The following is a 24,291-nucleotide window of genomic DNA, read 5'->3' as shown; positions in this document are numbered from 1 at the left end:
AATAAATGTGTGGATGAATTGACTCGAATAAACAAGAGTAAATATGTTTTAGAATGAGTAAGTTAGCTTGCCAGATAATTATCTAACTTGCATCGGTAGAATGTTTCTAGCGAGCAGTATGTGTTTTTGTATGTCAGTTAGAGTGATACCGTTGAAGGTAGATTGCAGAAGACATTCTATTCATAATATCATCTAATCCTGTTGCTAAAAGACACCAAATCAAGTGGTTCCAAGTAAAAAAAGCACCAATCTTTTGTAAAGTAGTAATACCTCCTAGGATAGTACTCTTTATCAAAAAGCTTGATTGAGAGATATGTAGAAAAGATCTTGATTCGATATTAATAAATGAGATATAACTTTATTTATTATCTTTATTTAAACATACCTTGATTCGATATTAATAAATGAGATATCGAAACAAGGAGTTCTCTCGTGTATTTATACTCTTGGTTTACCATCGGTTGGACGGGATTCGTTGATGACTCATCCTGGTAAACAATTCTTTTGTAAAGTAGTAATACCTGAGGTATTATACCTCTTAGGATAGTACTCTTTATCAAAAGGTTGATTGACTTCATCCTGGTAAACAATTCTAGAACTTCTCCGGTTGGTGATTCATCAATGGACCGTTAATAAACGTCTTCTGGAATTTCTATGGAATTTCTATGAGTGTTCACTGAAATATCCACGACTTTTCTACAATTCTAGAACTTATCGGTCCATTGATTAATCACAGAAAATGTCCTTACCGCAAGCGGTGAGAAGAAATTAATTTTTTGAGACATGCAGGGCTTGAACCTGCGACCTATTGGTTCGTAGCCAATCGCTCTTCCAACTGAGCTAAAGTCCCTATGATGAGTTTATTTTTGCTATTTTTATGCCCTTCCTTGTTTGCTTCTTCTTAGATTTTTAAAGATTACGAAATCTTATATGACACTGCAAATGACAAGTAATTCATACCAAAACTGATCAAAATTCGATAAATCTGAGCATCAGAAAGAAACAAGAAATTAATTTGACAATTTTTAATTTATATTAATAAAGGTTTGTTCAAAACATTTTTACAAAATGAATCAAGTCGATAATCTATCACATATTTTATTAGCAAGATTACAATATCGACCGTATTTGCTTTAGTTTAGTTTGTAAAAGATGGTTCAATGAAAGAGATAGTTATTTATCGTTTTCTACAAAAGATATGAAAATAATAAATGAAGAAACCAAAGAGCATTTATTTAAATTCATATCAAACATTGATAATTGATGCAAACAAACAAAAGAAACAATGTACTGCAATTGTTTTTTATCATAGATATAAATGTGACTATGTTTTACATCCAAGTAACTATAAAAACTATACAAATATTAAATTTATAAAGATATAAACTAATAATCAATCTCCAATGTGTATTTACTTTAGATAATATCTTAGAAACCAATAATCTTCAATCGAATATCTATAAAATTACTATATCTGAACAAATAGCAAAGGATATTCTAAAGGATGAAAAATTTGAGCATCTTCTTCAATTGATCCCGGAATCTAATGTAATTAAACTAAAGAGATGTCCAACTTTGGAACATAGACTGCCAGGGAATTTGACATCGTTGTCATTTTCATCAGAATTCGATGAGCCATTGCTTAAAGGATACCTTCCACCAAATCTAATTACACTAAAGTTGGGCGCCGCATTCAATCAACCCATCGAAGAAGATACTCTACCAAATACTTTGAAAACATTAATATTTGGAGAAGGTTTCGATTATCCAATTGAACCAGGTGTACTCCCAGAATCTTTAGAGGTTCTAAAAATGATAAACCGAGACTATGAACTTGGTTTTCAAGTGGGATCGCTTCCTCCAAATCTAAGAGTTCTAACATACTCTGGATCATGTGAAGAGATCGGTCTAGGTGTTCTACCACCTTCACTTGACACCTTGAAAAATGTACCGTCAGGATGGATTTCAGAAATCAACACCCTTCCCAACCTGAAATCACTGTCATTGTTTAAGCATCGATTTCAAGAACCGATTGTTGTCAGTGATCTGCCAGCTTCTCTCACTAGCCTAAAAGTTGATTACTCAACCCAATTAACTTCTGCAATGCCCTCATCAATCAAAAATCTAAATATTTGCACAGCGGAATACGATGTTGATGAGATATTCAATGATCGATCACAATATCATTTGGAAACACTCACTGTTGATGGAAACAAATTAGAATCACTCGAAAAATTGGATATCAAACATATGTATTTGTCAAGTTTCAAAACAAAGGGAAGAAACAAGATGAGAGACATTCCACTTGGTGTCGAAACACTCCGTTTCTCTAACAACCTTGTTCCAATTGTGGATCCCAATTCGATTCCAATAACAGTTAAAAAGATAATCTTTGAAAACAACTATACAATGGCTACAACAGGTTATATTCCAAATTTTGTTGACGAGTTGGTAGTTAAATCGATATCAAAAACACGATTCCCAAATAAAATAGTACCAGATTCAATTCGTACAATAACCACTACATCTATGGACGACACAATAAAGAGCTCCAACATTTGTGTTATGCCAGACAAATATCACAAAATATTAATTCGAAAAATAGGCAAACAATATCTTGTACTTGGTCAATCTAATAACAATTTCAAAGCAGCAATCATCAACAAAATAGAACAAGTAACAAAATTTTTACAAAAATAAATCTATACAGTTAAAAAGTTTGATTAAATAACGATCTGTTTTATCTAAACATTTTTTATTTACATATTATAATAACCAATATCGGTTAAAAATTGTTCGAATTTCTTGTAAACCTCTGTCTTTTTTGCTTCATCAGGCATATCCTTTACAAATATATTCAGATTATCTCTAAATATTTTTTCACCCTCTTGCAATAGATAGTCAAATCTTTTCTCCATTACATGACTTGTATTTGATATTGACATTGATGTAAGATACTCCAAGAAGATCTCTTGTATTCTTGCACACTCTGCAATTTTACCTTTATTCTCTGGATCGAAACAAAGAAAATCAATTTGTTGTCCCCATAGTTCATTCATCACTAAAGTCGATAAAAAAATAATTAGAAATGGATTCTCATCATAAAATTAATAATCAACTTACAATCATTCTTTTGTATAAATAATGCAGTTCCATATTTCTTTTGTGTTTTTTGTGTTGCTGCTTTGACAGCAGACATCACTTGGAAAAAGTTATCATCCACCAAACTGAAACCAACAAAAAGTATATGTTTGGTAATTAACGAAGACTGAAGTATACCTGATAAAGCTTCTCTCTTGTCTCCATAACGTATATAGTCCTCTCTGGTGATTACAATATCGGATGGATGAGAAACACAACCGTGTAGCTTGAGAATCCAACGATTCTTTTTATCGGTGATAGTTTCATAAGGAAGTACAGTACAAGGAACATTGATAGCACGTGATGCAATTTCAAAGCACTGATCATAGTTGGTGGTAATTACATCGGTAACAGGTGTCGACGCTAACAGGAAGTGCGGCAGTCCACTATAGCTTACTTTCATCAGGTTCGATATTTCTTCTTGCATTGGAACATTGATTTGTTTGTACATGGATTTATGTTTTTCATGCATATCCGTGAATATATCTGTAATATCATCGTCGTCGTTCGAACTGTTGCTTAATGACTTGTCCTCTGCTTCCTTTGGTTGATACTTTGCCAGTGTTTTCTTCCATCGATTCTCCAAAACAGTTGCCCGATCCAAGTAGTGTAGTTGCTCCATTGCTGCCATCTCCTCTGGCCTCATTCCCAGCTTTTCACCCAGCATATTCAACAATCCCACCCATGTTGGTAGACCTGCAGAACGACTGCAACCCGCCCCCAAAAATATAGCCAACTGTCCATCAGTCAGCATCTTTGACAAATACTTTGCTTTTTCCAACATCGCATTGCCCAGCAGAGTATTATAGATATATTTAAAACTCTTGTCCTTCTCCATCATTTGTTTTCTTGTATTTCTGGCTGCGGTGTACATTGGTAGTTCGTTTGTCACTAGCACAACATCGTATTTCCAAACTCTTGTGGCAACATAGAGTTCGTGCAACAACATTGATAAGATAACACCTGCATATTCACCACCACCACCTCCACCCGTACCAACTATTGGAAGCGCAACCAAATACTTTGATCTGCCATTCTTAATGGGAGGTTTGTTCTTTTCGAGATCCTTACCGACGTCATTGAGAAAATCACGAGCAGCACCGATATACCAGCTCAGACGTGCACTCGGTGAACTTCCATGTGGTGGAACAACTGTAGTGAACCATGGCTGTGAGATGTTGGGATACTCTATTGGCCAGTCCTTGATCTTGAAGACACGTGCATCCTTCTCGATACGAAGATGTTGGGCGGTCGGTGGATTGGCGTGTAAAACACGGTTGCGAATGTCTGGTGAAAACTGGTCCCAATCTTTCTTGAGCCATGCACCAAGTCCAACTCTTAGCAGAGAGTGTCCAGGTGATGGTACCATCTTAACATCACATACCAACTTGCACAGGTCACCGTATACCAAAAACACATGACCATCATCTTTGGAGGGTGTTGGTAACTTTGAAAGCATACTGAAATCGACTTCAAATGTCTCACCTCTATATCCAATGCATGTCTTTGGTCCATAAATAGTTGACTCTGCTGTTTCTCCATTTGGTGAATCGGTCTTTGCTTCTGCAATCTTTTTCTTATTTAAAATCTGTGATATTGTTGATTCTAACTTTTTCATAATACTAATTTTCTTTTTCTCTGGACTTGTTATATCAACTGATTTTTGTGGAGGTGGTGGAGGAGGCGAAGGGTTGTCTTGTGAAGCAGATTCTTTTGACAATGTTATTGATGTTGTTGTTGTTGATGCTGATGCTGTTGATGTTGTTGAATCTGTCGTTTCGGGTTCTAATATTGATGGTGTTGAATCTGTCGCTTGGGGTTCTAATGTTTGATTTGGTGTTGGTGTAGCTGTAGGTGTTGTAGTTGTTGTTGTTTTAACTGATTCTTGATTCTTAGAGGCTGTAAGGTCAATCAAACGTCTAAGCTCATCGGTGATCTCTGTGATAATTAAGTCATCATTGGTTGAGATAATATTGTTATTGTTGTTGCTGTGATTGCCATGGTTGTCGTTGTTTTTGGTGATTTCTGTTGAAACAGATAGCTCATCACTGGAGGTATTATTGATATCTTCAATGGACGATGAAGAAGAGAGTGATATTGACTTGTTAGAGACAGACAATGGTAAAGGGTTTTCAATGAACAAGTTTTCATACTGCTCATTGCTGATAGGTAGTTCTTTTTGTTTCTCTAGTTCAGAGAGCACCTTGATTTGTTCGAGAATGGAGAGATGTGGCGTCAAAGGAAGATACTTTCCAGAGAGTGTCGGTGAGTGTAATGTTGGAAGTTGAACAAGTGACTGTGATTTCGAAAGATTGATAGAGTGTGGTCTCGTTTTCTTTGAAGTGTCCATCTCTGACGGGGAAGACGTACTGATTGGTCTGTCGAGTGACAACGAAGATGCAGATCGAGTCAAATTTATTGATGGATCACCTTGTTTTTCCATCAACTCTACTATAGACATCTTTTTAATCTCTGAACTCTTGTTTATCTCTGATTCTGTGGTTTGTTGGTGTAGCTGTTGTTGTACACTATCATTTATAATATTACATTCCAATGTGTCACTACCATCATTCTTACTATCAATTGAATCCAATTCCTTTGTATTATCTTTTTGTTGTACATCTATACTATTCCTACTATTACTATTACTATTTACAATGTTGTTATTCTTATCATCACTATGACTATCATTTTCATTTTGATTGTCGGAATTGATATTTGAATGATCGGTGGTGGGAGTAGAAGTAGAACTCTCGTTAACTTCTTTATCACTACTTTTAGTTTCAATCATTTTAATTATAATTAATTGTTGAATGAATAATTAATGAAAGCTTAAACATAATCGGGACAACAAAGAACAATTTAAATAATTTAAGGATTTTTTTTATCAGAGGAAAAAAAATAGAATATAGATGTGTTTTTTTTTACAATTTTCTTTGATAACCGTTGTTTTTGAAATTTTATTTTTTTTAATATTTATTTATTTATTGTTAATTTTTTGGGTAATTAAAATCGATTGTTAATCTTTGAATTTACTTATAATTTTTATCACAAACCAAGTACAAACAGATTTATTTTTTTTAGTGAAGGGGAGGAATGCAAAGAAAAAAACAATTTTAAATTCAATAAAATAAACAACCACATTATAACCTGTTAAAACTTTTTTTTTTTTTTCTTTTAAATTATTTAAAAGTATCCAGGTTGATTTTGAATGATTTGAACTGGTGGTGTATTGTTATTACCTATATTACTATTGTTTGATATTATTGGTGATGATGTATTGTTATTTAAAATTGGCATTTGATTCGGATTGATTTGTTGCTGCTGTTGTTGTGGTGGTAATGATAGATTATTGTTGTTGTTATTATTGTTGTTGTTGTTGTTGTTGTTGGTTGTGGTTGTAGTTGTAGAATATGGACTATACATATTTTGAATATTTAAAAGATTGTTGTTAATTTGATTTTGGTTGCTATTCATTAATGATGGTGGGAATTGTGGAGGAGGTGGCGGGAAGTTTGAATCTTTGGAAACTACGCTACCCCACACATTCTTTAGCATCTCCATGTTGGCGAAATCGTATCTTGTGCTGTAATGTACACGAACAAGTAGCATGGCTTCTTGTCGGGGTGTCAGAATGGCAGAGAGTGCCGCGTGTGTATCTTCCATAAGGGTACGTTGCTTTACAAAATTCTTTTTCAAGTGCTCCAGTTTGCGAGTGAACTCGAGGATCTCTGAAATATCTACACTGTTGGCGTCGGTAATTGTGTTGTTGATTGGTTGTGGTATGGGCGCGTCGGTAATAGAGAGGTTGGCCGCGAACGACTTGTTGAGACGCTCGTTGGTGGGGAACACCATAACCTTACTCAGATAGAACTCCTTGATGGAGCGGTCCAAACGTTCACGCTCGTTACGCAGCTCGATATCGGCTTTCCAGTGGTTGGCGCGCAGTTGCTTGATGGCACGTGACTGGTCCTCAGTGATCTGTGCCTCTGACATGTATTTGATCCACCAGCCATCGGAGCTCGGTCCAGATATCGACGAAATCATTGGATTCTCCAGGGAGGGAACATAACCCATTGCGGCTAACTTTGCCTGTGTGTATGGATGCACCATCTTTTCGACTTCTCGCTCGATGATCGAGTGACGTTTCTCAATCGAGAGATGGAACAATTGTAATAAATAAATGAGTGAACGGTCATCGTTCTTCTTGATTGCTACATCCAATTGAATGATGATTTGTTTGGCTTCCATCATCATAGTGATGAATGCAGGGTCTGGCTTCATAATTTCGAGGCCACCACCTTTCTTTAGATTCAAATTCTCTTTTTTCAGTTGGTCATTCTCTAGCGCCAAAACTGCGAGCTTCTCCTCTATATCGCGAATATACTCCTTCTTTCTCTGTCTATAGTTTCTACTGGCTAAATTCTGATTGGCTCTACTACGATTTTTCTTTTCACGTTCACGATCCGAGTCAGAGTCACTATCCGGTGAATTTGGTTCTCTCTTTACCTCCTGTTGTTGTTGTTGTTGTTGTTGTTGTTGTTGCTGTTGTAGTTGTTGTTGTTGTTGCTTCTTTGATTGTTTTGATTGTTTTTGTTGTTGTTGTTGTTGTTGTTGTTGAGGTTGCTGGATCTGTTGTTGACCTTGCTGTTGCTGACCTTGTTGTTGTTGAATTTGATAGAACATTTGTTGCTGGTACTGTTGTGGTCCCTGTTGATTTGGGATTAATGATGATGCTGTTTGAGATGGTAGACCTGTAGTTGGTGATGTATTGGATGATTGTGTGGTAGTAGTAGTAGTTGTTGTTGTTGTTGTTGTTGATGGACTATTTGTATTTTGTTGTTGCTGTTGTTGATAAAGTGAAAGTAATAGCTGTTGATCGCCCTCTGCAAAAGGAACCAATTGATGAAAAAATGATTCAAATGATCCAACTGGGTCCATCTATATCATAAAATCGTACAAAGTTTCAATTATCTGCTCTGTTTAATTATTATGAGGATAATAAAATGTTTAGAACATTAATAAATTGACTTTATTTGACTGTTTTGTTTTGTTTTGTTTTGTTTTAAAAATTAACTAATAAATAAAAAAATATATATTGCAATATATAAATATTGTAAATGAAAAAAAGACTTTTAAAATAATGGACAAAACAATTTCAAAAAAAAAAATATATTATTTTTCAAAAAAAAAAAAAAAAAACAATAATAATTATAAATAAAATTAATAATTTAATAAAAGAGATCAAAAGAAGGAAAAGTTATAAATACAACAAAATTTAATTATTCTTATTACTATTATTTCAATTATTAATGAATTGGTACGAGTATGTTTTTTATGTTGAAGATCTTGAACCTTGTGATTGTTGGTTTTTGTTGATAACGAAAGGAATTGGATGTGTTTGTTGGGTTTTTTTGCAATTTTTTTTGTTTTTTTTTTTTGAATTAATTAATTCTTCGGCAATATAGTAAAGAATTGAAGTTAAAGTGAATGCAAATAAATCTTTGTTTGTGGTCTGTCTAACAGTAATACATCAGCAATAAATAAGTATTTTTTTAAAGTGTGTTTTTTTACTATTAATATAAAAAAAATTTTAAAAAAAAAACAAAAATTGAAAAAGAATTAAACAGAAAAAAAAACAACAACAATAATGTACACATCGAAGAGGGGTAGTATTGTTCTCTAATTCTCTTTCTCTTTTAATTATTATTATTATTATTATTAATGTTATTATTAAAGGTGTGGAATGTAGAGTCAAGAGGAGATGAAGTATTAAATTGTGTTAAAAATAAACAATAATAGTGTTGTGATCCTATTGGTTGTTAAATATTGAGAGCATTCACTAAAAATAAAGACAACTATGAAGATACATCTAAGTATTAAATGTTGAACCAATGTCTTCATTTTTAGTGAGCGTAGCTATACAAATAAAGATGACTGTTGACTATGCTTTTATGTGTTATGTATATGAATGAACAAATTGTTTAAAATTGTTTTATGTGATAAAAATAGAACTCTCAATAGATACAGCTTTTAAAAGCAAACAACGATATTGGATTACTATACTTACTTGTTGTTGTTATCGCTGCTGCTGCTGCGCTGCTTAATACAACAAAACACTTTTTAGCAATACGATATAAATTTATTAATACTTTTATTAATACTTTGAATTTATAAAAAGTAATTGTTTCTATAACAAACAAACTAACTACAAAATTATAAGCTACACAGCTAACTAATAATATTTATGTCTAACTATTAATTATTTAAATATGTTCGATCAATATATATTAATTAAATAGGTGCTATAATATCGTTGTTTTTTTTTTTTTTTTTTTTTGATTAAATTTTGCTTCAGGAAAATGGTTAATGTTAATGCGAAAGAACAGTTTTTTTTTTTTTTTTTAAATTATAGGTCAACAATGAACACACCCCCACCAAAGTGAAAACAATTTTAATATTACCTAATAAAAAAAAACCGTTAAAATTTGAAATTTTGTTGGTCCAATTATTTCAATTGTGATGCTTTAGGCAAGTTGAAACATAAATAAGAATGGTCTTTTAAATCTAGAACAAATATTTGTCGCACAAAACTATATTTCTTTGTTTATATTTATACTAAAAAAATTAACTTTATTTTTTAATCTTGAAAAATAATTAAAAATATCCTGGATGAGTCATAATTTTTGAAGTAGTTGTGACACATAAATAATTGTTGGTATCAAAAATTAATTAAAGTTCAATTTAGCCTGAAATTGGGGTTACATTTTTTTAAGGTCATTGTTTTTACAAAAGTTTCAAAAAAAATTGAAACTAAAAATCTACTTTTTGAGATTGATCGTTTCAAAAATCTGCTCTCATCGAAAAGTTTCAAATTATATTATATTTATACAGTTCAATTTTCATCTGAACAAAACGAAGTCTCAATTGTAAGTTTTTTGAAAAATGAACAACCAAAATACTTATTTGTTAGCATTTTTTTGGAGGTAGAACATTCCCCCATTTTAATTTAGATATTGTGGTTGGTGGCTTTTACCAGGTTAGCGAAAAGTAAATTAAAAATATTAATAATCTTTAGCATCACTCTTTACATAACGATGTAACATCTGATTCAAGTTACTCTCTTTGTTCAGATGATATTTAGAGAGCGAGTCTATTGATTCTTTGGTTGGGTAGATCAATTCATAGTTGGCATGATGTATATTCTATATGTTGTTCATAAAAAATAAGTAAAACGAAATCTATAAGTTGATTATTAATTCTTTTAAAACAATTACCTCGAATTCAAATTGTACAAGCTTATCAAGCGAGCTTTGATCAAATTGTTTTATATTCTCTGATTGATCAACAAATATATCTGATTTTTGTTGTAATAGTTTTGATTTGATATCTTCTTTCATTGTGGTTGAATTGTAAACGGTGTGTCCAATCAAGTCAAAAGTTTCTCTAATTAATAGCAATTTGTTATAGTTATCAAATGGTGGTTTGGCAGAACCTAGTTGAGGATTTACATTTGCCTCAAGGAATATTGGTTGGAAACTATTAAAAGAAGGGTTTAATATTTAATGACCTTTAAGTGATAAAATATTATATTTTATACATACTTATCTAATAAATCAATATCTAATCCCAAAAGTTGGAATCCATTTGATTCCGATTTCATCAATTCATTTGTCTTGGACAGAACAGCCAACTCAACACTGAAAATGGTCTTTGCCACAACATCCTTGATGTTACCCCACAATAATGTAGATGGATAAATTTTGTTTTTATCTAGATATCTCCAGAATGCTTTGAGACTCCATTTGCTTCCAATATCATCCACTGAAAGATCTGTGCTGAACTTATATGTAGGTAGATTAATGTTTATTGTTTGGTTGGTGACATGCTTTGACATGTTATCATCATTGAATGTTTTCCTATCAATCGTAAAGCTATTTTAGATAATTAGTAAGATCAATAAATTTAAAACAGGATTAGATGCCTAGACCTACTCTGAAGTTGCAAATTTCAATACACCATTATTATGAATGTAAAATATTAAAGGGTCCAAAGATGTTATTAAGACATACAGTCTAAGTGTAAATTTCTTTCCATCTATTAAAAATGGATTTGCCAAATATCTTTTAAATTTAATTAGTCAATTTCCGTTTTTTAAATCTAATTTAAAAACTTCTTACTCTTGAACAACATAGTTAGAATCATTTTCAATTTCATTAGAATTTGAATACAAATGGATACCAATTCCTTTTCCACCAAACTTTGGTTTCATAATGAATTGGACATTCGGATTCTCTTTAGAATATTGGTTCAATGATTGAAATTCTTCTGGAAGTATAAATGTCTTTGGGTGGAATGAGAATTCTTTTTCACCAAATCTGTCAGCCATTGATTTGATATTTCTAGCCAATGAGTGTTTGGCATTGATTTCATATGGCATCTGAGGAAATCTGTTGATATTATGCAGTTGATCAAATCTACAATATAAATCATTGGGAAAGTCTTCTTTTTCTGTCACAGATAATAAAATCTTAAGCCAAACCAAATCTATATTTGTATTCTAAATTGAAAATTTAATTTTTAGTACTCTTCAAACAAAATAAATAAACCGAACAACATACTTTGAATCTCAAGTCATATTCTTCATTTATAGTACTCACAAATTGGAAAGATCTTTCCTCGAGTACTTCATTTAAAAGTCTTCTCCTTTTCCATTTCAATGCAAATAGTTCATCTTCATTCATTAGTTCATTGTCTTTTTCTTGACCAGGTTCAGGTACCCAAGGTATATACTTAGATGATTTAGAAATAATAACAACATATTTTAAATTACATTTTCCATACAATTCTATAAGTTTTGATTCATCTTTAAATTAAAAGTTTAATAAATTTAGTTGGTACACAGAAAATTATGATTAACTCTACATTTTCATACCATTTAAATCTACATTCTTCAAAACAGTTGAATATCTCTTGAAATTATTGTTACACTCAAATGTATTATTAAGTGACAATGGATCCGCTTGATTATTAAAACTTTTATTATTGGAAACTGTCATTTTTTTCTAACTACAATTAATGATATAAAAAAAAAAGGTTTGCAAATGATAATAATGTTTGCAAACATAATTATGCCAATAAATAAACTATAATTTCAGAAAAAATTAAATAAATAAACGGTTTAAAATAAATTAAATCGACGCCTATCACACACATTTTAATCTGTTTCATATTATTATTATTTTGAGAGGGTGAAACAATGGATAAAACATGTGTGAATGATTGTTTTTTTTTTTTTTTTTTTTTTTTTTTTTTTGTAAATCTTATTTAAATTTGGTGAAGCCACACTTGGTGTTTTAAACCAATTAATATTATTAATTACATTTTTCAATAATCTTTAGCATCACTCTTTACATAACGATGTAACATCTGATTCAAGCTACTCTCTTTGTTTAGATGATACTTAGAGAGTGTATCAATTGATTCTTTGGTTGGGTAGATCAATTCATAGTTGGCATGATGTATATTCTAGGTGTGTAGTTCAAGAAATTAAAAATAATAAGTATAATTATATGTAATTAGATATCAATTTGTAGTAATTTACCTCAAATTCAAATTGTACGAGTTTTTGGAGTGATTGTTCATCTATTTGCTTGATGGTTTTGAATTGTAGCGGATCGATATCAACCGTCGACATGATGCCAATATCGGTCTTGCTCAAATCATTATCGTCGGACTGTGTTCTTTGTTGTAATAGTTTTGATTTGATGTCTTCTTTCATTGCGGTAGAATTGTAAATGGTGTGTCCTATTAAATCGAATGTCTCTCTGATTAATTCCAATTTGTTATAGTTATCAAATGGTGCTTTTGATCCTCCCAATTGTGGATTGGTATTCGCTTCAATGAAAATAGGTTGGAAACTATTCATTTCATAAATTAGTTTAAGATGATGTATTGTTAATAATCAATGAATCCAACTTACTTGTCTAATAAATCAACATCTACACCTAATAATTGGAATACACTTGATTCAGACTTCATTAATTCCTTTGTCTTTTCGAGAACTGATTGTTCAACACTGAATATCGATTTGACAACAACATCTTTGATATTCTTCCACAGCAAAGTAGATGAATAGATATTGTTATTATCAAGATATCTCCAGAATGCTTTAAGACTCCATCTACTTCCAATGTCGTCCACATTTATATCTGTGCTAAATGCAAAGTTTGATTTACCAGAGTTTACAGCTTGATTGGTGATATGCATTGACATATTTTCATCATTGAAAGTGGTCTTATCAGTATTGAACCTAGTAAAAAAATCAAAAAAGAAATATTAGTAGTTTTAATTTAAAAATAAAAAGTGCTGTACATACTCGGTTGTTGCAAATTTGATAACACCATTATTATGAATATAAATAATCAATGGATCCAATGAAGTTACCAAGACATATAATCTACATGTGAATTTCTTTCCATCAATCAAAAATGGATTTGTAATATAACTAAAATAAAATATTTGTAAGACCAATAAGTTAGTTTTGATTAATATATATTGAATATTTTTTAAAGAATTACTTTTGGACAACATAATTTGGGTCATTTTCAATTTGATTGGCATTTGCGTATAAATGAATACCAGTACCTCTTCCACCAAACTTTGGTTTCATAATGAATTGAACATCTGGATTGTCAAGTGAATATTGTTTGAGTGATTCAAAATCCTCAGGTAAAATAAATGTTGTCGGATGAAATGAGAACTCCTCGGCACTGAATCTCTTTGACATTTCCCTAATATTCTTTGCTAATGAATGTTTAGCATTGATTTCCTGTGCCATTAAAGGATAACGATTGATCTGATGATTCTTCTCTACATTTCTATACAAATCCAAAGGATAGTCATCATTCTCTACAATAGGCAAAGGAATTCTTAACCAAATAAGATCAATAACATTTTTATTCTAATAATACCGAAATGATGGAATTAATAATAATAAAATGGTATAAAGTATATAACAATAATAATTACATTAAACTTTAGATCAATCAATTCATCGATTGAATATAATTGTCGGAAGAATCGTTCTTCGAAAACTTCATTGAGTAGATTTCTGTTTTCCCATTGTGCAGCAATCTGCTCCTCAGTAAAATCTATTAAATTCTTTAGATTGGGTTTTGTGCCTGACATTTTCTTATTGTATGCTTTTCTCGATCCAGAAGATGAAACCATCATAATATTATTCTTTGATGCTACAAGAGATGAATTCTTGATGACTGCAACTGACTTTAATTTACTCTTTCCATACAACTCAATAAGTTTCTGTTCATCTAATAAATAATGTGTTTTTAATAACTTTAATAATAAAAAAACTGAAGAGCTAAACAAATAACCAAAAAACCTACCATTCAAATCTATATCCTTCAAAAGAGAAGAATACTTTTTAATATGTGAATTTGATTCCGTAACTACATCCAAAGGTTGTTCTACAACTTCTTTGTAATCGGAATTGACATTTAAATCTACATCGGCATTACTAACTCTTTCAACATCTACTGAAATAACACTAAGAAATAATAAAGATAAGATAATAGAATATAATATATATTTCATTGTGTGTACTCTTAGGTAATTGCAAAATGAAGGTCCAAAATATAAAGCTACACTTTGAGTCAAAGGGTTGTGGAAAAAAAAAAAAAAAAAAGATATTTTCGCAAAAAAATCAGTTCCAACAGAAAGCGAAAGTGATTTATCAAGCACAATTTGCAGTTAATTATTTTTTTGTTTTTTTTAAAATGATTTTTATTGTTTTGTTGATCCAAAAAGCTTGGTGGAATAATAATGTAACATTATGTTGTTTGTTTAAGATGATGTTGGAGGGATTGATGATGGTGATCCATTACTCATACCACCTCTAAATCCACCACGTCCTCTTCCTCTACCACCACGTCCACCACGACCTCTAAATCCACCTCTACCACGTCCACCTCTAAATCCACCACGTCCACGACCACGACCACGTCCTCTGAATCCACCTTCTCCTGTTGGTGATGTCTCTGACGATGGCTCTGCATCTGGAGTTACTGCTGACTCGGAACTGAAGTTATTGTTGTTATTATTGTTGCTGTTGTTGTTGCTGCTGTTGTTATCGTTGTTAACATTGTCATCTCCCATAGATGATGGTGAATCACCACCTCTAAATCCACCACGACCTCCACGACCTCTACCTCTACCACGTCCACGACCTCTACCTCTACCTCTAAATCCACCACGTCTTCTAGCGACACCCTGTGATTCTTCGGTTGGTGATGATGATGATGTGGTAGCATTGGTGCTGCCGGCGGTGGTAGTTGTCGAGTCGCCAGTGGCACGTGGGTGAACTTGGTTCTCTGGTAACGGTGCCTGATAGCCTGGATTGGCACTGTCGAGAGGCTGCTTCGAGAGGGTGATCTTGATGAATGGTGCAGGCTTGGTCAGCTCTACCTTGTCGAGACCCTCCTCCTTTGGGAGGTATACAGTGAGGACATCGGTTGTTCCGACCTCTGTGATCTGGTGCAATCCAGTGATACGGTGCTTCAAGATCTCAGTGACAAAGATTGCTTTCGGTACGAGTTTCGAACCGACTGCCTTTATGAAAACACTTTCCTCACCCTTGGCAAAGAGATTCAGTCCATGTTCAATCGATGGACTGATTCTACTAGAGTGCAAAGGCAATCTAATTTCATTTGGTTCACAAGATTTCTCTTGAACTGGTGGTACTTTATAATATTTATCCATTCTTTCTTTCTTTCTTTTAAATAACGTTTAACTAACTAACTAACTAAATTTATCATAAAATTAATTTTAGTGATCTTCAAAATTAAAAAATTGATTTTTGTTTGTTTTACCTTTTTGTTGTTGTTTTTTTTGCTTTATACAATCTATTCTTTCCAACTATCTCTATCTTTTTATCTATATCTATATAAAGGTGGCGTGGTATTTTATATAGTGTGGGAATTCAGTGTAGGAATGTATAGTATAACAGTAGTTTAAAACTGATATTATGCAAACCTATAGTATTACTTTTCTAAACAAAAGCTTTCTCACACTAAGAAGATAGGTAGTATTACTTCACTCTACTGAACACTTTCTCAAATTCTCTTCTTCTTCTTCTTCTTCTCTTTATTTGAATAACAAAGTTATATATTGTCAATCAAATATTATTACTATCTTCTTTTTATTTTGGAATTTTTTTAAAAAAAGGATAATTAAAAAACAAAAAAAAACAAAAAAATTAAAAATTAAAAATTGTAAAAATTTATGAACAAAAGAAGATCATGAATTAGAGAATGTTAATCGACATGAATTGATCCACGATTTCTATGCTATGTCCGATCAGTGGAAGTTATATTGATTTGTGCTTGACCTATAATTAAATTAAACCTGTAATTCTATTATTGAGACTGTTTGTTTGGGTTTTTATATATATTTGATTATCAAATTATTTATTAAATAATTTAGCTGGTCAATTCCAAGACGGCAGAGACGATGTCACCGGTCTTCTTGAGAGCCTCAACGACCTTAGCCTTTGAAGCCTTGGCTTCCTTCATGACGACCTCAACGTCCTTTGGATCGAGTCCTTGGAGGTCGACATCTTCGTCATCAACTTCAGCGGTGGCGGTAGTGGTAGTGGTGGTGGTTTCAGCCTCAGACTTGGCGGTTTCCTCAACCTTCTTGGCGGCCTTGGAGGCACGGGTGGCATTTGGATCTTCGAAAGTGGTTTCACCAAGGATCACATAGGTATCTGATCCAGTAGCCTTGTAGACTTCTGGTTGAGCAACAATGCACAAGAACTATACATTAAAACAACAACCACCAAACAACCAATTAGTTATACAATTTAAGTTTATATATTGCGTACACAATACAATATAAAAAAAATAAATAAAAAAAGTAGAAAACTATCGCACCTGCTACTGCTATTGATTTTACAAAAATAATCTAACTGTTCTAACTGTTCTGCTGTTCTGTTCTACTCTACTAGATTTATTTTTCTTATTTTTGTGTGTACATATATATTATTTAATACTTACACCTTGGCTCTTGAGGGTAACTCTCATAATATCTGGGACTGGCTTCATACCGAGCTTGGCCATAGCACCTCTGGTCTTCTTCTCACCACGGGAAGTCTTTCTGGCTTGTGGGTTGGCATCAGTGGTGGTGGTAGTCTCTTCTTCTTCGACTTCGACGTTTTCTGGGATTTCTTCAATAGTGGCCATTGTTATATTATGTGTTTAATAGTATCTATGTGATAACAAGAAAAAAACAGATAAAGATAAAGGATACATTTTGAAAGCGAGAGAACAGAGAGAACGTACAGCCACGCCACACTCAACCCACACACACAAAATTTTCATTTTTCATTTTTCATTTTTTTTAACGTTACTCATTTTAGCATGAGAAGATCCTTACATCTACCAAAAAAAAAAAAAGATGAGTAAACTACACCTCTACAAATAAAATATGAAATCTGTAGATACAAATATATATTATAGATAGTTTTTAAAAGTTCAATATGATGTTTTTTCTTTTTTATTTTTTTTGTTTTTTTTTCTTTTTTATGTTTTTTTTTCAAGATCTGTTCTTTAATTATTAATATTAAGTAATTCATCGATCAATAATAGTACTATTGAATTTTTTTTTTAAGATATCTTGTTGTTTATAAATTGTGTGTTTCTTTTTTTAAAAAAAAAATCAAAAGGGTTTTGAAACTGTTAAAGTTAATATAATATATTTGTGTGACTCAAACAGTGATTCGATCGAATATCTAAGATGGTAACACTCTAGATACTTGTTTCTGTCTTCTTACAAACTCTTAAAAATGAACAATTAAAAAAAAATAAAATAAAGAATAAAATTTAAAAAATCAGACGAGAATTCATAAAAGGGCGCGTGAATATGAAATAAAGAATTGTTTTAACGAATTTTATATTTGCTATATTGGTTTTTATTTGTCTTTTGTTAAATAAAAACAACGATGATTAATAAATAGCTATATTAAATAGTTGTTTTATTATTTTAGTTTAAGAATAGTTTATTTATCATTAAGTGTGTATAATAGATATGCAAGATCTACTAAAAGGCCTATCGGAGACATTCTCTTTGAATGGCGCTGCACAGGTCATCTCAAGAGATAGCGAGACACAGACAATCAAGAGGTTTCTCAGTAATTCAATCGATAGTAAGAAAGGATCCGCTCTATATATATGTGGACAACCAGGCACTGGAAAGAGTTTAACAGTTACCTCTTTACTCACTGAAATTTCATTAAGATCTTCAAAAGTATATAATAATAATAATGCTAATAATAGATTTATCATATTCATTTCAAAGTTAATATTAATATTGTGTTTAATATTTTCCAAAGAAATGTAAAGTTGTTTATATTAATTGTATGGGATTTAAAGATGCAAAAGAAGCATATTTCAATATATACCAACAGCTTACCAAAACAAAGAAGGTGACTATAAGTGTTAGTGATGTCATCAAGCAGCTGGAATCCATATTCTTTGACGAAACCTCAAATAAAATGATGTATGTGGAAATTTCGTTAATGTTCAGTTTTGGAAAAGCTTGGAAAACTATTATTGACAAGTTATTTGCCAACAAATAAATATATATATATAGGTGTGTAGTTTTAGATGAAGTCGATCAATTGATATCAAAGACAAATGCCGATCTATATAGGATATTCGAATGGCCATTCGAAAAACAATCGAAAATGATACTGGTGGGAATTGCCAACGCACTGGATTTGGTGCAGCGCTCATTGCCCAGACTCTCGAGCAGTGGTCGCGAACCAACACTAGTGCACTTTGCACCGTACAATCGTGACCAGATCTACCATATCATCTATGGAAGAATAGAAAGTATTACCGATCCTTCGGTGTGTGAAGACGAAGCACTACTCTACTTGGCCAAGCAGGTGGAGGTCAACAATGGTGACATCAGAAAGGCATTGGACATATGTAGGCAACTGATATCGGTCAAGCAGGTCGATTATCTCAAACAGAATAAAGAGGATCTCGAGGAAGACGAATACATCATCTCATTGGACGACATGATGGACGTTATCGACAACATTTTCGGTCAGCAAAATACAACGAAAATCAAAAACCTTCCACTTCACGGTCAACTCATAGTTATTTCATCACTTTCTACCGCTTCATCTATACATAGTACTATATTTGGAGATGTAAGTTAGTAATGATTCATTGCTATTATATTGCTATTCAGTTTGATTGCTAACTTTTTTCTTTGTTTTCTTTCCTTCTTTCTAGTTGTTTAAAACCTATAGTTTGAATTGTAAATCAATATATATTGATCCTGTAAATAAGTATGTATAGTAATTTGAACTATATTGGTGGAAAAGATATATGTATATTAACAAGAATGCAATGTAATAGGAATGAATTTTATGATGTTTTGAGTAGTGTTACCTCAACGGGTTTAATGACACTGGAAGCGATGTTCAAAACAGAAAATCAGAGAAAGATAACACTTCACTACAATAAAGATGAGGTTCTCTTTGCTCTTGGACATTTGAAAATATTGAAACCATTACTTTCAGAGCTCGGTAACATCGAGGAAGAAGAGGAAGAGGAGGAGGAAGAAGAAGAACCGGATGAAGATGCAATGGATATGGATAAATAGAAATATATATTAAACAAATAAACAAATTAGCTTGTTTTGTTTTTTTTTTTGTACAAAAATATGAAAAATAGATAATTAGTTTTGTTTATTAATAGTTAAAAGATGATCGAGAGATTTCAAAAACGATGGTGAATATACTGATAGATTGATAGATTGATAGGCTAGACAATCGATATTGTTTTCTTTATAAATAGGATAAGTAGTACTATGTGATAACACTATATATTTGATGATGTTTTATTATTTAGTTTACATAATAGTGTTGTTGTTGTTGTTGTTGGAGCCTCAACTCGGGGTGGTGGTCGACATGTATTGACTCTATGATGGAGTATGTGCAGTCTTTTTAACTAAATATTGATCTATATGGTTGGCTTGAGGGGGTGAAGACAGTTGTTTTTTCAGTTGTTTGTTTGGGGTGAGATGATGGTGACCGTTCGGTGAGTTCAATGGACTTGTTGTCGTCTTTAGTTTCTTTTGTGCCAGCGGAGAGGCATTGTTTACCAGACTACTGACACTGTCTCCATTGTTGTGTAAAGTTGTCGTTGTTCCGTTCTGGTGATGATAACTTCCACTACCTCCATTACTACTGCTACTACTTCCACCATTTAAATGTTGTTGTTGTTGTTGTTGTTGTTTGTTTATCAAGTTTTGAAAATCTGTTATTCTATTTTTATAACATATCATTATTAGTAAATGCTTATAATATATTTTAATAATGTTTATTATTTTGATACATACTTTGTTATTTTATCATTATTCTCATTGATCATATCCAATTTTCTTTTGTTACTAGATCGGTCATCATTGTCAAAATTTGTTGGTGGTGTTTGATTATTTTTGTTATTATCTACAGTTGTTGTTGATGTTGGTGTTGTGTTTAAATTGTCAATTGTTGATGTTGAAATAGGTGAATTTTGTAATGATATATTATTATTGTTTGAAATATTATTGTTTATATTACTATTATTATTATTATCGATATCCTCGATAAAATCATTCATTTCTATATCTACTCTATCTAATAAATTTATAGATGATTGATAAGAGTTGTTATTATCATTATTGTTATTATTACTATTATTACTATTGTTATTATTATTATCATTATTATCGTCATTATTATTATTATAGTTTAAACCATAATTATTATCAATTATATAATCGATGTTATTAAATAAATCCAAATGTTGCTTAAGTTGTTCTTTTCTTTCTAATTCTTTCTGTTTCTCTTGCTCTTGTTGTTGATGTTTGAGATGATTTAAAAAGTTGATTCTGGTCTGCTTGTCCACTGGAACAAAGTCGATGTAGGTACCGCCGTATCGACCGATACGAGCACGACCCAGAATCGGTGGGAGGTTGGGACTGACAAAGATATAGCCTTGATTCACCGAGGGATAGATCGGTTTGCCATCGGCATTCATCTTTGGTTGTATACTGGTTGAGTAGCTTGCAGAGTGATATGGGTTGTTGACAGTCGTTGTAGGTGCTGCCTTTCCGCCAGTGGCACGTTGTCTTCCACTGCGAGTACGAGGGTTATACTTGATAGACGCGGCACCGCCAGCAGCAGTAGCAGTAGCAGTAGCTACTGATTCATCGTCGGTTTCTTCATCTTCTTCGTCATCGTCGTTGTAGTATTCAGCGGATGTCGGTGTGGGCAGTGAGTTGTAGTATTTGTTGGCTGCCTCTTCAAGTTCCAGTGCTTTTTGCGCCTCGAGTTTCTCGCGCTTCATCTGCTCCTCCAGCTCCTGTTGAGTGGTGTCGTCGAGTGACTGATCCATCTTGAGTGATGGCGATGCAGCACCGCCATACAGCTTCTCAAGTGTTGGTGAGGGGAACTGTCCTGGCTTGACAATGAAGTGGCGATATCCTTCTTGGCGCGCCTTTCCGTTGCCGAGAATGAGCGGTTGTTGTTCTTTGTTGATGAATGCCGGACCCGGATAGTTGTGTGGGACTGGCACAGCGGGTGAAACCGATTCGTCGATGGCAATATTGGCAGAGGAGCCATCTTTGTGTAGATCCGCTGACTTGTGTTTCTTGTGTTTGATTGTGGAGGAAGGTGGCGGAAGTTCGACTTCGACCGGTTCGGTAAGCTTGATTTCAGCGAGTTCTCTTAGCTTGGAGTGAAGATCTGTGATGACAGCCATGTAGTCTTTCTTGAGTTTCTCACGCTTCTTGATCATCTCCAACAGGGTTCTGGCTCGCTCGAACTCCTGACGCAGCGAGTTCATCTTGACTAGCGAAGCGGCATCGTTCTTACGCGCCTTCTTTTGCTTCTGCTCGACTTCACGCGCACGGAATGCTTTGTAGGGTGAGGGATCTTCGCGATCCGGTTGTCGAAGCAAACGACGAATCAAAGTCGACTTGCCCTTTCGCTTCTCCAGCCAGTGGTTGTGCAGCGCGGCGACTACTGACGGCTTCAAACCCTTGCATATCTGTTCAGCCTTAGCGAGATCACACTGGCCAAAGTAATACTGTTCCTTTTCAAACTTGTCAATGATCGATTCGAATCGGTCGATCGACAGTATTTGACGCTTGGACGACGCGGACGTCGACGCCGACAAAGTTGCGGTCCCGCCGTTCATTGGTGGCGACGTCGCCGACGCGCCTTGATTGATGCTGCCTACAAATGCCTCGTCCTCACTGTCCATATCGTACTCGACGGTCTGGTCGAGTTCGTCATCGTTGAGTAGCTTGTAGAGCGCATAGGTAGTGCCCATGGCGAAAGGATGTGGATTGTCGGCGGTGTCGTAGTTGTCGACGATCTTGACGACGGGGATCGGAATCTCTGGCAGGTCGTCAGTACGCTTCTTCATCGATGCCTGGATGATCTCCTGGATATGAAGCTCGCCTTCTTCGTTACTCTCCATACCGGTTGGCATCAGAGGAACCATACGCTGTGAGTCATCGTCGTCGATCTCTGTGCGCACAATGGGAAGCGGCTTGGTAACATCGATTGGACGCGGACGAAACGATATACGACTGCCAGATCTACTTATTCCACTCATCGCGCCGGAATTACCTAGGGAATTCTAGAAATCCCTTGATTTTTGGTAACGTACGTTAGATAATCAAACAAGTAATTTGGACCAAACCAATAATAGCGATGAACTGAAAAAAAAAAAAAAGAGAACCCTCCCAAATTTTAAAATTTAAAACAAAACTCGTTGGCAACAATCTGATGATATTTTAAAAAAAGATTCGAAATCAACCGTTGTTGTTAGATGATTTCCTTTTTCAGATTGCTGATTCTACATTTTATTTTTTGTTTTTTAAAGATAAAAAAAGATTTTTTAAATTAATATAAATTCTTCATATTTTATGCACATGTTGACAAAAATCAAAGTTAAGTTAAAGTTGTTGATGTTTGTGGGAAATGAATAAAGAATGAGAAGTGGAAGTGGTATTGATATCAACGTCAAAAAAAAACAAAAAAAAAAACAAAACAACTCCTTTTTTGTCACCATCCATCCATCGGTGTAAATAAATAATATCGATCTCATTCATCTTGTCAAAACAATTTTTAAAATAATAAAAAAATTCGATTGAAATTAAACAATTGCAAAAAAAAAAGACAAAATTTTTTTAGTCTTCCACACAAAATTTGTGAATTTATATGACGCCGTAAAAAACAGTATGTTGGTGCGCATAAAAAAAATAAATTTAATACGATACCTGTGAAGTGGCTCGAATTAATGCCGCTGGTTTTCTTTTTGACAAGCTAGAGGTGCTTTGATCTTGAGATACCGCTGTATAAATTATAACTGTTATTATTTGTTTATTATTTGTTGAGCTTGTATTTGCTCTCACTTCTCGTTAATTAAATAAAATTAGAGAACTATCGATGAATTATATATAGATAGATAGTAGAGAACGTGAGAAAGATGAGCTCTTCGGTGTAATCGTACGAAAGCCTCTGAAATATTTATTAATAATTATTCTAATAGGTGAAGAAAGTTATAGTTTGCAAAAAAAAATTATATGGTGTAGAAAATTAATGTGGGGAGGAAAAAAACATATTTATGTGAGCGACAAATTTTATTTATTGAAAAAAAAAAAATTACAATTTTTTTTTTATTTAATTTTTTTGGTTGTTGTTGTTGTTTTTTTTTTCTTTTTTCAATATTGTTATGTGGCGGGTATTGTCACACAAATTTAAAAAAAAAATTAATTTTTGAATAAATAAATAATTAAAAAAAAATGTGTTTTTGGTGTTTGGAGTTTTTTTTTTACAATTTTCAAAACCATGCTAACATTCAACATCATGCATAATTTAATTTAAAACAATAACAAACTTCTTTTTTTTTTTTTTTCTTCTATGTTGGTGTGCTGTTTTTTTTTTTAAAAAACAAAACAAACTTTGATTGTTGTTAAATATTATTCCACTTTAGCTTTTAAGTTTGTTTGCAAACCAAAAACTTCTTCTTTGTCAACACATCAAGAAGAAGTTTATGAACTTCA

General features: G+C 32.9%; 9 protein-coding genes and 1 non-coding gene across 10 annotated transcripts; 2 read left to right on the top strand and 8 right to left on the bottom strand.

Annotated features, from left to right (window-relative positions):
* Nucleotides 1–777: 777 nt before the first annotated feature.
* On the bottom strand, nucleotides 778–850 carry PPL_12613. Its single transcript has one exon. It is a non-coding gene; the product is annotated as a tRNA-Arg (tRNA).
* Nucleotides 851–1,211: 361 nt separating this feature from the next.
* On the top strand, nucleotides 1,212–2,700 carry PPL_12612 (FNIP repeat-containing protein; the record flags this gene model as incomplete). Its single annotated transcript, XM_020583339.1, has 2 exons — nucleotides 1,212–1,341; nucleotides 1,421–2,700. 2 exons carry the CDS (start codon nucleotides 1,212–1,214, stop codon nucleotides 2,698–2,700), a joined length of 1,410 nt encoding a protein of 469 aa, XP_020429526.1.
* A 59-nt stretch (nucleotides 2,701–2,759) lies between these two features.
* PPL_12611 (SIR2 family NAD-dependent protein deacylase) lies at nucleotides 2,760–5,932 on the bottom strand (the record flags this gene model as incomplete). The annotated part of the gene is made up of 4 exons (XM_020583338.1): nucleotides 2,760–3,061; nucleotides 3,124–3,504; nucleotides 3,539–3,561; nucleotides 3,909–5,932. 4 exons carry the CDS (start codon nucleotides 5,930–5,932, stop codon nucleotides 2,760–2,762), a joined length of 2,730 nt encoding a protein of 909 aa, XP_020429525.1.
* Nucleotides 5,933–6,327: 395 nt separating this feature from the next.
* Nucleotides 6,328–10,117, bottom strand: dimB (bZIP transcription factor; the record flags this gene model as incomplete). The annotated part of the gene is made up of 4 exons (XM_020583337.1): nucleotides 6,328–8,082; nucleotides 8,674–8,714; nucleotides 9,212–9,372; nucleotides 10,104–10,117. 4 exons carry the CDS (start codon nucleotides 10,115–10,117, stop codon nucleotides 6,328–6,330), a joined length of 1,971 nt encoding a protein of 656 aa, XP_020429524.1.
* Nucleotides 10,118–10,205: 88 nt separating this feature from the next.
* PPL_12609 (uncharacterized protein) lies at nucleotides 10,206–12,200 on the bottom strand (the record flags this gene model as incomplete). The annotated part of the gene is made up of 7 exons (XM_020583336.1): nucleotides 10,206–10,346; nucleotides 10,419–10,680; nucleotides 10,746–11,075; nucleotides 11,136–11,264; nucleotides 11,322–11,701; nucleotides 11,763–12,007; nucleotides 12,077–12,200. The coding sequence occupies 7 exons, from the start codon at nucleotides 12,198–12,200 to the stop codon at nucleotides 10,206–10,208; spliced, it is 1,611 nt and encodes a 536-aa protein (XP_020429523.1).
* Nucleotides 12,201–12,528: 328 nt separating this feature from the next.
* PPL_12608 (uncharacterized protein) lies at nucleotides 12,529–14,754 on the bottom strand (the record flags this gene model as incomplete). Its single annotated transcript, XM_020583335.1, has 7 exons — nucleotides 12,529–12,570; nucleotides 12,746–13,061; nucleotides 13,124–13,453; nucleotides 13,520–13,648; nucleotides 13,722–14,104; nucleotides 14,173–14,471; nucleotides 14,547–14,754. The coding sequence occupies 7 exons, from the start codon at nucleotides 14,752–14,754 to the stop codon at nucleotides 12,529–12,531; spliced, it is 1,707 nt and encodes a 568-aa protein (XP_020429522.1).
* Nucleotides 14,755–15,003: 249 nt separating this feature from the next.
* Nucleotides 15,004–15,918, bottom strand: PPL_12607 (ribonuclease P subunit p25 family protein; the record flags this gene model as incomplete). The annotated part of the gene is made up of 1 exon (XM_020583334.1): nucleotides 15,004–15,918. One exon carries the CDS (start codon nucleotides 15,916–15,918, stop codon nucleotides 15,004–15,006), a length of 915 nt encoding a protein of 304 aa, XP_020429521.1.
* A 719-nt stretch (nucleotides 15,919–16,637) lies between these two features.
* nacA (putative nascent polypeptide-associated complex alpha subunit) lies at nucleotides 16,638–17,399 on the bottom strand (the record flags this gene model as incomplete). Its single annotated transcript, XM_020583333.1, has 2 exons — nucleotides 16,638–16,973; nucleotides 17,214–17,399. The coding sequence occupies 2 exons, from the start codon at nucleotides 17,397–17,399 to the stop codon at nucleotides 16,638–16,640; spliced, it is 522 nt and encodes a 173-aa protein (XP_020429520.1).
* Nucleotides 17,400–18,243: 844 nt separating this feature from the next.
* PPL_12605 (uncharacterized protein) lies at nucleotides 18,244–19,833 on the top strand (the record flags this gene model as incomplete). Its single annotated transcript, XM_020583332.1, has 5 exons — nucleotides 18,244–18,462; nucleotides 18,548–18,714; nucleotides 18,808–19,375; nucleotides 19,461–19,516; nucleotides 19,572–19,833. The coding sequence occupies 5 exons, from the start codon at nucleotides 18,244–18,246 to the stop codon at nucleotides 19,831–19,833; spliced, it is 1,272 nt and encodes a 423-aa protein (XP_020429519.1).
* A 318-nt stretch (nucleotides 19,834–20,151) lies between these two features.
* On the bottom strand, nucleotides 20,152–22,013 carry PPL_12604 (uncharacterized protein; the record flags this gene model as incomplete). The annotated part of the gene is made up of 2 exons (XM_020583331.1): nucleotides 20,152–20,497; nucleotides 20,572–22,013. 2 exons carry the CDS (start codon nucleotides 22,011–22,013, stop codon nucleotides 20,152–20,154), a joined length of 1,788 nt encoding a protein of 595 aa, XP_020429518.1.
* Between the last annotated feature and the right edge of the window lie 2,278 nt (nucleotides 22,014–24,291).

Source organism: Heterostelium album, assembly GCF_000004825.1.
Source record: "Heterostelium album PN500 unplaced genomic scaffold PPL_scaffold10, whole genome shotgun sequence".
Lineage (NCBI taxonomy): Eukaryota > Evosea > Eumycetozoa > Acytosteliales > Acytosteliaceae > Heterostelium > Heterostelium album.
Note: the sequence above shows the minus strand (reverse complement) of the source record. Positions and strands in the feature narration are given on the sequence as shown.